This window comes from Gossypium arboreum, chromosome 3, assembly GCF_025698485.1.
Source record: "Gossypium arboreum isolate Shixiya-1 chromosome 3, ASM2569848v2, whole genome shotgun sequence".
In the NCBI taxonomy this organism is placed as follows: Eukaryota; Viridiplantae; Streptophyta; class Magnoliopsida; order Malvales; family Malvaceae; genus Gossypium; species Gossypium arboreum.
In genome coordinates this window covers 23,348,667-23,359,829 of record NC_069072.1, presented here as the reverse complement: position 1 = coordinate 23,359,829, position 11,163 = coordinate 23,348,667, and the positions used below count along the sequence as shown (strand labels likewise).

Here is an 11,163-nt window from a genome sequence, read left to right as displayed (position 1 = left end):
TGATTGATGTTATGTTGTTTCAAAGCATCAAGAAAACTATCCTTGCTGGAAAACTCCTTGCCAACTTCCAAATCACCCAAATTCGAACCTATACGGTCACGCGTTCTGTGTGGTAGATCTGGAAACTCCAACACATCATCTGCTGATATATCGACATTATGCATGTAGGCTAGAGACGAGTACGTCTTGAATCACAGATCTTCTTCTTCTTCATCTAAACCCCCTTCAACATCTTCAGGTTTGGATGGAACAAGCTACGGTTCAGAAAATAATGCAACTTTTGCACCATCGGGCCCGGGCTCTCGAGGTGGATCCATATCAGACTCATCATCCAACCCACCATCATCTACAATGTACGAGGTCCCCTCGCCGGCGAACGTCGTAGGGAGTACATCATCCCTTCTTGTGGACGTTTCGTAACATCCCCAATCAGATATGGATTGCCAACTACTAGAAGTTGATGTCATTCCCCAATACATATTTCCAGCATCGAACATTAACCCACCAATGTGCTGTCCTATCCTCTAACCAAGTGTCGTACAAAAGTTGTGTTTTCCATACTGCCACCAAACATGGGCGCTTCCATGTTCCGCCTCCCACTAACGGAGTGTCGGCTACAGGTCGTGTATTCCTCTCGAACAGTAGTTGATGTTGAAGTCACAAATGTTTCAATTGGCAATGAAAATTGAACATATAACTTAAGATAGGGTGATCCACTAGCGAGATCTACACCATCGTCTCAAAGTTACGAACACCTTTGATATCAAATGAGTCATATGTCATACGATCAATCGAAGCACAAAATTGATATTTAATTGAAAAAATCCTACTTAGCTTTGTTCTGAAGATTTTGTACCTAATTCTTTTACGAAATTCTGTAAAATCTATACTCTGGTTAAAAACCATTCGCGCTGTGTTCTCTGATAAAAAAACAACTCTGTTCTCGGTGTCACGGACCTCACCATCATAGTAAATAATAGCACTAATGCGTTCATTCATCTTCAATTTCTATTTTGCTTAGCCTCTCTAATTTTACTTGTTGTAACTTATGCATTCTGAGAATGAAATTTGCCTCGTTTATAGCCTAAGGTCAATCATGAACTATTGTAGAAAAAGAGCGTCCACGTGAGAGCTTTTTTCAAAAATTTTGCTAACATTACATCCTGCTTGAAGCATTTTGGACACTATTTGTTCAGAAACATCTTCTCAAAATTATTTTTTCAGGAACTACTGTAGAAAAAGAGCGTCCACATGGGAGCTTTTTCTGTATTTTTGCTGATAGTGCATCCTGCTTGAAACGTTTTTGACACTATTTGTTCAGAAACGTCTTCTCAAAATTATTTTTTCAGGGTACAAATAGTCAATTTTGTTAAAAAAATAAACACAATGTTATTTTAAAAAAAATAAACCTAATTTAATTAAATTAAACTTTAAACCTTAAACCCTAATTTAATTTATTTAAAACCCTAAAACCCTAATCTACTTAATTTATTTAAAAGACCTAAACCCTAATTTAATTTATTTAAAACCCTAAAACCCTAATTTACTTAATTTATTTAAAACCCTAAACTCTAATTTGAATAATATTTATAAAATAACACTAAATCTTAATTTTAAAATCTACTAAAACTCTAAACCCTAACTTGTTTTAACAAAAACCTAAACACTAAATCCTAACTTATTTTGGCAAAACCCTAACCTTAAAAACCCTAAAAAACTTTAGGGACTAAACATGCAAATATCCCTAACATATAAAAACACGGAGCAAAGTGTGCCCCTGGGGGGCGTTTTTTACCACGTCAGCAAATCGCGCTTACGTGGAAGCATTTTGCTGACGTGGCAAAAAACGCTCCCCAGGGGCGTGCTTTACTGGCAATTTTCCCCTTAAACGCGGCCACATAGGTGCGTTTTGTAAAAAGAGGCCCTTTCCGGTAAATAATTGTATAATTAACCCATTTTCGTAAATATGCTTGGAAATGGGACTTTTTAGGTAATTTATGTCATAGATTATAAATAAACTACAAAGCTTTCTTCACTTTGTTTATTTTTCCTTTCAAACAATACTAAAGTAATAATAATGTGAAGTATACGGGGTACCACCATATCATAATAAATTAATAAATTAATAAATTACCATTAAAAATCCAACAACATGCTAGAATAAGGGCTAAGGCTAGCATTAGAACAGTTTGCACTAATATTAAAAGAAAAACAACAAATTACTATAAAACTTCTCTTACTTTCTTTTTTATTTTCCTTTCGAACTTTTTTTAATAAAAAACCTTTTAACTTCTTTTGCATTTTTAATTTTTTTATAAATCTTTATTTTTTCTTTTTATATTTTAAAAGTTATTTATAATTTTTAACTATTTTTTATAATTTTAAATTATTTATTGATATGGAACATAAAAAATATGCCACATCACTAATGAAAAGTGGACAGTCAAGTTATTCCCAATAAAAGAAAAGAGATAAAATTAAATATGTAAAATTTATGGCTAAATTTACTATTATGCCTTAAATATAAAACATCAAAGTAAGCATTTAATCAAAGAGGCTATTTCATTCATTCATCTAACATAAAGAGACGAGTTTACTTATTTTTTAATAAAATGGTTAAATATAAAATTAGTGCTCGAACTTGTTCACTTCTCCAGCATTAGTACTTATGGTTTTTTTTCCAAATTGGAACTCGAATTTTTTTTCGTCAGCTAAATTGATACCTAAGTCTAACGCCATTAACTTTTTACTTACGTGGCAACACTAGCCAATCGCGCAATGCCACGTGACGTCCTCTTATACCTCTTTTTCTTTTTGTTTTATTTTTTTTATTTTCCCCCTTTTTCTTTCCATTTTCTTTTCTTTTCTTATTTTTCTTTTTCTTCATCATTTCTACTTCCTTTCCTCTATAAAAAACTCATGATTTCACATTCCCTTCTTTCTTTTGTCAAAAACTCTTACCCCAAAAATTTTCACTCATTTTCTCACCATCTAATCATCACAAAAATCACATATCTTAATCCCCTTTCATTTTCCTCCCCATTTTTCAGCCACCATCAACCAAGCCCTACAACTTCCCCTCCCCTGTTCAAACTAACCCATAAAAACTCATGGCTTGAACCAACTGAGCTAAACTACACTTTCACCTATCTTAGATAACCTTGTGATGGGAACCCAATTGGACCGAGGTTGTTTCATGGTGGAGTGTCATTTCATGGGGCGTCATCAAGGGTGTCATTGGTAGCATTGAAATCAGTAGTGAGATTGGTAAGGATGCGAGTTTTGGAACATTTAAAATAGGGAGAGGCGAGTGAGGGATTTAAAAAAAGGTTGTTGGAGTGGTGTTTCTATTGCTCGGAAAAAGAAGGGGGTCTTCTTACATGAGAAACGTAAGGTTGCTCACTGTCAATGTCACTAACCGAACGCTTGGACATCTCTAGCGTTTTGATCCAACCGCCTCAGATGAAACTATCGGTAATGGCCCTTCCACTTCGTCTACTTGTTGTATGTCCACCATGTTTATTTTTCTTTACCTCTTAATTATGTTTTATTTGTAAATATTGTGTGGAAGGAAAAGTAGTGATAATAAAAATGAGAAGAAAGAGGGGTAATGTAAGATACAATTTCATGAAGCAAACAATAATATCAAAATAAATAGTACCTAATTTGTTTAAAAATCATTGTGCAAATCATAGTATCCTTCTTCACCATAAATAGCCACAATAACATACAAACAAATTACAAAATGAATTCTTCGATAAAAACTTTAAATTCTTAGAAACTTATAAAGTAAAATAAAAATCCAATGGAGTTGTCTACATCTACCATTTTTTTTTCTTTCTAGTATTTTCCCATGAAATAAAAAAATCTAACTACCCAAAAATTGAAAAAAATAGAAAAAAATTGAATGCAAAAATCAAAAAAAAAAAGATGAACCCAAGACTTGAAATATAAAAGATAAACCTAGAATCTAGAAGCTAAAAAGAAACCAAAGTTAAAAATATATATATATATATATTTTTTGTTCTTTCTCATAATTTCTCGGGAAACAAACAAAAAAAATCCAACTATCGAAAAACTTTATTAATAGTCAAGTTTCAATTACGAGTTTTTCATTTCGAGTCTATTGGGTAATCTGAATCTTTGTAGCCCGAATTTGAACATGTTTCCTCTATGTCTAGAAACTTTATTTTCTCAGTATCTTCTACCTCGAATAAAGAAGCAGCAGCAACAATAGTAGAATGTAAAGGAGAGGAATTGAAATCAGCCATTGAAAAGCAAACGTGTTAGTGGAAAAAAGAATAGAAAAGGATAGTGGGAAAAAGAAAGATCACGGGGTAAAAAAAAGAAATTGGGGTGGAAGAAAGGTCACTGAGAAAACTAAAGAAAAAAAAAAGAAATAGTTTTAAAAAAAAATTTAGATTATGACATCAATGAATTTAGATTTAGGTACTAATTTAGTTAACGGAACAAAATTTAGGGTACTAATCTAAAAAAATCATAAATACTAATTTGAGAAAAGTGAAAAAATTTGAGTGCAAATTATATATTTAAACCTTAATAAAAAAATTAAAATATACTATATAAACTGCTATTTGGAATAAAATTTTGGAATGGTATGATCATAATCACAATTTTTCAATAAAAATATATAAAAGGAAAGTAAGTGGAGTATCAAAATTTGAATAAGAAAAAAGGGTATAGTGAGATCCATCAAAAGCGCCCAATGAGAGCGAAGCCGGTGACGCTACTTACGCGTGACCGTCAACTATCATTTATTTTCCCGTCTTCAGCACTATATAAAGCGGATGGATAGTTGACATCCTCTATCAAATCCGGACATTTTCGCGAGAAAGTGAGAGATCGAGAGAGAAAATACTTCGCAGGGAATTAGCGAGATCCTGAAATTTTCCTGCGTTTTCTCTCTTCAATCTTCTCCGGCTACCTGATCTATCCGTCATCATGGTAAGTTTTTATTTTCTTTTTCTAAGAAACTGTTAATTTGTATTTTTTTTCTAATAATTGGTTCACTTCACAGTTTTCATATTTATTTTTCCTATTAATTTGATTATTATTTTTCTTGATCTTCTTGTATCTGAGTGGATCCAATATAAACTTCTTGTTCGTCTTCCGTCCTCTCCGAATATAGATTATGGATCTAAATTTTAGCGTGTTTATAAAATTGTTTGTAGATTTCAGCTATTATAGATCTAAATTTAGCAGATATATGCCTCACAATTTGATCTTGTATTTGTTCGAAAATCTTTTGAATAATTTATTCGTCTTTATATTGCTTTTCATTATTGTTTTAATTTAGAACTGTTGACCTGTCGTTTGCAAATAGTCTGAATTGTCTTTTATTTTTTGGTCAACAGTTCGAATTCTATTTTCACAGTTCAAAACTCATTCGAAACGTCGTTTATATTTCTCATAAATCTTGTATAAATGTTAAGATCCATCGCCAAATTAGGCCAGGCCGAGCATGGGATACCCTAACACTTTTATTCCCTAAAAGAAAAAAAAAATTGCTTTGTTTCTATTTATCCAATTTTAAAATTTACACTTTATCCCCTTACTTTTTCTGCTTTGGGCAGACAACATCAAGGCGTCTTGCAGAAAGAAAGGTGGAGAAGTTCCAAAAGAACATAACAAAGAGAGGAGCTGTGCCTGAGACAACCACAAAGAAGGGGAAGGATTATCCTGTCGGTCCTCTGCTTCTTGGGTTCTTCATATTCGTCGTCATTGGATCATGTAAGGATTCTTTGCCATCATATTTCCTTATTCAATGTGTATGGATAATTTGTCTGGTTTCTTCGTTTGGAAAGTGTGATATGTTTAGCTTTTCTTGGTGTTGAGTTTATTTCATTGTAATCTTCAAGGATGTTTGCTTAAATTAAAATATCTATATTTACAATTTAGAATCAAGATTTTCTGCATGTCCTGTCTGTCATGATTTACTGATCAACTTCATTTACATTCACCTTAACAGCTCTCTTCCAGATTATCAGGACAGCGACCAGCGGAGGTATGGCATAAGTCTGCACTTCTGATGTTAAGGAATTGCGAGGAGACTGGTCATGCATTGGGCTTTGCTTTTCTGTTAGTTTTGTAGGGAAAAACTGATGCTATATTTACTAGAGATATATGCTTACGATGTGAAATGTTTGGAATTTGAATAAGACCTCCCCTTTAGTTGTCTGTTCATTGTGCTTTGTCTGCTACTTTTTTCATTTATGCAATGAGATGGACTAAATACCGATATATTAGTGGTTGAACTGAGTTATCCGAGTAACTCGATATTTGAATGGTTATACCAACAGCTTCAGCAGATGATGCGTAAAGATTTTTATTTTTCGAGCTTTCTCACGTGCAAGCCCGCTAGATTTAGCTTCTATATGAACCTCATTCATCAAATTTAGCACTGAGTAGAGAATTTCCTGTTTAGGGTAATGAATCTTTTAAAAGAGGAGGCAACGCTCAATTTATGTGTAACTATGATCTCGATGCAACAAGACGGCAGTAGTTTCACACGCCTCATTAAGAACCAAGCGTGTTATTCACCCATAAGTCCAAACAAAAAGAAGAAAATAAAGGAAAAGCCCATTCCAATTTCCATGCAACCAAAAAGAAAATACGGCCTTAGGTGGGACTTGTTAGCAGCAACCGAACATAGTCGGGAAACATTAAAATAGGAAATAGTTTCCTTGAAACATAAAGGGTTGGAAATCAAGCAGTAGCAGTCAAGCAAGGGTTAAAAGCAATGCAACATGCTACCCGCTGTTGCTTTCTACCCCGTGGTACAACAGATCCAGGAACCTTAAGCCACTCCCTGCTCATCACATTGTATGTAACTAATCGGTTCATTTGTCTCGATCTCAGTTGCAACATGAGCAAACCTTTGTTGCCCGAGCAAGTCATTCGAACGTGCTTCCCGTAAAACTCTAAGCACCATACGTTTGGCATTCTGTCAACCTCCTTCCACAAGAGCGTCATCTTCTGCAGCTCCCATATACAGACACAAGTGGCAGCATTTTTGGTCAGCAATCCAACGAGCATGATCCTGCCCTTCCACTCTGCAAGCGAGTGGTCACTCAGATGTAATGGGGCTGGAATAATAAATTGTTTGCATACCCCGGTATCCATGTTGTAGGACACAATCCCTTCAGGGTCCGACCGCATGAAGCAAAGTGTGTTATCAACAGAAACAGCTTGAGACAGAAAGTTAAGTGATAGTGGCACCTTAATGTTTGAGGGCATGCGTCCTGGCCGACTCCATGAATTCTTCACTGAGTCATAAACTTCATACTCTCCGTCACGTCCCACCCACATGACCTTGTAGCCTCCAGTGGTTGAGTTTCCATTCAGAGTCATTCCTACAGTAATTCGCGACCACACTTTAACTGACCCAGTTGGCAACTCTTTAAATGACCGAGTCAAAGGGTTGCAGACATAGATTTTCCTATGACCAATATCAAGAAAGCAAACTAGACCACCTGCAGATGCAACTGGCAAAGCAATCATTTTTGTTGGCCTATATGCAGGATGGTGCCATTTCCTCATGGAAGGGTCATAATACATGGTTCCGGAGTTCACATTGTCATGAGTAAAAGCATAGAACCAGGTATTGCCTTGCGGGATTTCAGCACAATGCTGAGAGAAACTTTGCAACTCCAACAAGGAATTCCATTTACGGCAAACAGAGCGAAAGCGGAAGAATGAGGCTATGGGAAGTCTTGCAATGATGGCTTCAAGAAGGTCTTCAGGGAATTCTTTCCAAATATCTTGTTCCATAACCTCAGCCTCAGGTATAGCAGTACTTCCATGTAATTTCTCTTGGGTCCGCCCCTTTCGTGATTTCTTGCTTGGTGGAGGACCTGGAGGCTCAAAAGGTTCCAACATCTTACAACTTCCAGATTTCCCAGCAGCCATTACAAGACTGTAGTAATGGTCTGTAGAAGTATAATCTACATTGTGCAAACACCACCTGCACGGAAGCTAACATAAGTAATCCCGTTCCTACTGTCTATTTGAAATATGCTAAATAATTACCAGCTACAATAAATTTAAGATCATTAAGCTCAAACATGTTTAAAGCAATAGGAATTCCACCATTCATCCCATCACAAGTAATATGGTAAATATTTCGAGTTATAAGATCTGTTCAATTTGTGCAGGCCCGAAGAGAGAATTTAACAACTTTCCTCACCATCTTATTGATCAAAATCAATAGATGCAGCAATGTACTCAATTACCAATCTTCCCTCTTATATAAGTTTACACATCAAAAAATACCCATGCACCCCACAATGGGTACATTGATAAGAGAACCAAAGAATCCTAGAGAACTTCTTGGGGTGAAAAATGAATACAAACTGATAGAAACTTCTCAGAACATCATAATATAAAAGGTAGTAAAGAAGCCTTGTGTCTGTGAAGCAACATGTTCCACAGTTAACCTGTATAGCACAAGGGACAGAAGACTCCTCTCCAGTAGTGGAGTCGAGGCTCAAGCCAGCTAGAGAGGGAAGGAAAGGAGAGTGCCTCATTGCAAGAGACAAAAGCTAGAGATTATAACCAAATTTAGTAGGCGATTGTGCAAGTAACTAGCAGTCCATTCGGACTTCAACATTCACATCACCTTTGAACTTCAATCATCAAACCTTATTTAAGTCAAGGCCTTATCTGCAGGCTTTTGCTGGTTGACATCTTTATGGCCATTTATCGATCAAAATAAGGCTAAGCCCAAGCAAAACTACCATGCCAAAGCTGTGCATGCTCTGGACATGACATAAATCATGTCTCCAAACAAGATAAATTCATCTCAACATCTTCATAAAAAATGTATATTACAATTTTCCTTATGGTTTTACCTAACATGTTCATTAGAAATGAAACTCAAAATGCACCTTGGCAAGATACATCTTGACCACCAAACCTTTTTCATTAGAAAAGAACCTCAAAATGAACTTTAGAATTGACACAAGATGCCCATATACATCGGTGCTTCAGGATTAACTTATAAAAGATGATATATGAACCTTGGAATCGTCTAACTTCACAAACCGCCTCCATCAATAATAACTGAACTACATGGAAAATAGACGCCTACATTCACAGTTAAAAGAAATTTTCCACTATGTGCTTGGTTACATTGCGAAGAATGGCTTTGCATAAGGCATGGGTATTGAAGGAATATTCAGAGAGAGAGACGACTACTGTGACATATGGACAAACCGAGCATTATGAACGAACCAAAGTAGCAGCCCACTCAACATTCATTAGTTAAACCCGAAGTTTTAAAGGAGACCTCGAAACAAATAAAGACCAACAACTATGTGTTGCTTAAAACCCCCTGGCTCCGGATTAGTTGAATTACGAGTAGATTAGCTTTCTCTTTTTTCTTCATATGTAGCAAGGAAAAAGAAAATTAAAAAAGAGCTGATTAGTCTATGGCATATAATAAGCAAGAATCATTGGTTTAAGCGAGGTTTGAGATTCCATATACACAGTGAAACTATAATCACATGTTAACACAACCAAGAAGAAACATTCAAGTATCATTTTACCAAAAAACACAGCGGTCAACAAGTTCAAAGTTAACCATGACATAATGTAATCAGCCCCTAACAAAGAAGAGGGAACAAAAAAAACCTGAAAACTGCAAAAGGGGAAAAGAAAAAGCAAAGCAAAAAGTAGAAGAAAAAAAAAAGAATCTACATGATTGGAATACAAGGAAAAAACTGAAAAATGGTATACACTAAAACTCATTCTTTTTGGAAAAAAAAAAAAAGAGAGTAAAAAATAGGTAGAAACGAATACCCAGAAAAATTCTAATGGCATTAACATGCCGAAGCCCTTGAAAAAAAAAAGAAAATTTGACAGAAAAAAAAAAAGCAGTGGCATAAGAACCAAGTACTAAAAAATCTCAACAAGTAATGCAAGAAAGAAAATACCATTGGAAAAATTATAGGAATAAAAGATAACCTACGACTAAATCACATTGTTTTTATCAAAATAAAACAGAAGCAAAAAATGATGGAAGCAGAGAAGGGGGAAAAACATTTGAAAGGAAAGCGAGAATGCGAGGTAAGAGAGAAAGAAGGAATTGAAGAGATCTATCTAATTCTGAAGAAAGACCTGCGGTGGTGGTCGTCGGGGTGAAGATGCGGTTGAAGAAGGCGAAAATGAGACGGAGGAGGAGGCGGAGGAGGAGAGCCGTGAAGCTGCAAAAGATCTTGAATCTGACCGATTAGCTGCCCGAGCATGGCCAGCCCTTCCATGCCCACCAATAACCCCTTCACAACCACAACTAAAAATGAAATTTTCTTTTGTCCTTTGAATTCTTCTCTCAATGCCTTTTTGATGCCATTGAAAATGCTACTTTATTATCAAACTAGCTTTCATTCTGTTGTGAGTTAAGCGAGTCATCTAATACCCGCTTTGGCCCATTAACCCATAATTGCTTGCAATTATTCTCACCCGCACGCTTTTTTGTCATTGTAATCATCCCCCTTTTTTTTTCGTTTCTTTTCTTTTTTACTCTACCATCTTATCTTACCTTCTTTTCCACTTTAGGTTGTATTTTTAATTCAGAAAACAAAAAGTTAAATTAGAAATAAAATTCATAATAGGAAATTTAAAATGGATTACAATAGTATTTAAGATTTTATAATTAATAAACTTATTTTGAATTCAACTAAAACCACATCTATCCAACTTTACCTCACTCCTGCTTGCAATCATAACTAAGAATTTTATAATCATTATATATTTGTACCAATTAAATAAAAGTACTTGTTATTTAATAAAAATTCTAGACTTATAATTTAAGTTTTATAAGTTATAATTATATTTATAAATGTTGGTCTTTTGAGTACAAATAAATGTTGGTGCTTAATCATTCATGATATAAGTTTTATTAATTTTATTTATAATAATTTAATTACTTTTCTCTCATCTAATTATACTCACTTAATTAGAAATATTTTTTTCCATTCAATTATGAAAAGTTACAAAATAGTTATTAATTACTTAATTTTTTTCTTACCAACACTTAAATGGCTCACAAAATATCACATAGCAACTTTTAAAATTGGTATAATAGTAACTTTACCCCACAAAATTTATATATTAGATCAATTTAATATTTATTCTAAAAAAATT

The 11,163-nt window shown here is 34.6% G+C and overlaps 2 protein-coding genes across 2 annotated transcripts; one reads left to right on the top strand and one right to left on the bottom strand.

The window, feature by feature from the left end:
• The first annotated feature begins 4,616 nt into the window (after positions 1-4,616).
• Positions 4,617-6,275, top strand: LOC108476138 (uncharacterized). Its single transcript, XM_017778247.2, has 3 exons — positions 4,617-4,965; positions 5,595-5,751; positions 5,990-6,275. Exons 1-3 carry the CDS (start codon positions 4,963-4,965, stop codon positions 6,034-6,036), a joined length of 207 nt encoding a protein of 68 aa, XP_017633736.1. The 5' UTR covers positions 4,617-4,962; the 3' UTR covers positions 6,037-6,275.
• A 375-nt stretch (positions 6,276-6,650) lies between these two features.
• On the bottom strand, positions 6,651-10,559 carry LOC108476137 (F-box only protein 6-like). The gene is made up of 2 exons (XM_017778246.2): positions 10,138-10,559; positions 6,651-7,984 (listed from the first exon to the last, which is right to left on the bottom strand). Exons 1-2 carry the CDS (start codon positions 10,278-10,280, stop codon positions 6,727-6,729), a joined length of 1,401 nt encoding a protein of 466 aa, XP_017633735.1. The 5' UTR covers positions 10,281-10,559; the 3' UTR covers positions 6,651-6,726.
• Positions 10,560-11,163: the final 604 nt, after the last annotated feature.

Coding starts and splice junctions, on each gene's coding strand:
- LOC108476137 (XM_017778246.2), bottom strand. CDS start 10,280: ATGGAAGGGCTGGCCATGCTCGGGCAGCTAATCGGTCAGATTCAAGAT. Junction 7,985..10,137: donor CCCGACGACCACCACCGCAG/GTCTTTCTTCAG, acceptor GCTTCCGTGCAG/GTGGTGTTTGCACAATGTAG.
- LOC108476138 (XM_017778247.2), top strand. Junction 5,752..5,989: donor ATTCGTCGTCATTGGATCAT/GTAAGGATTCTT, acceptor TCACCTTAACAG/CTCTCTTCCAGATTATCAGG.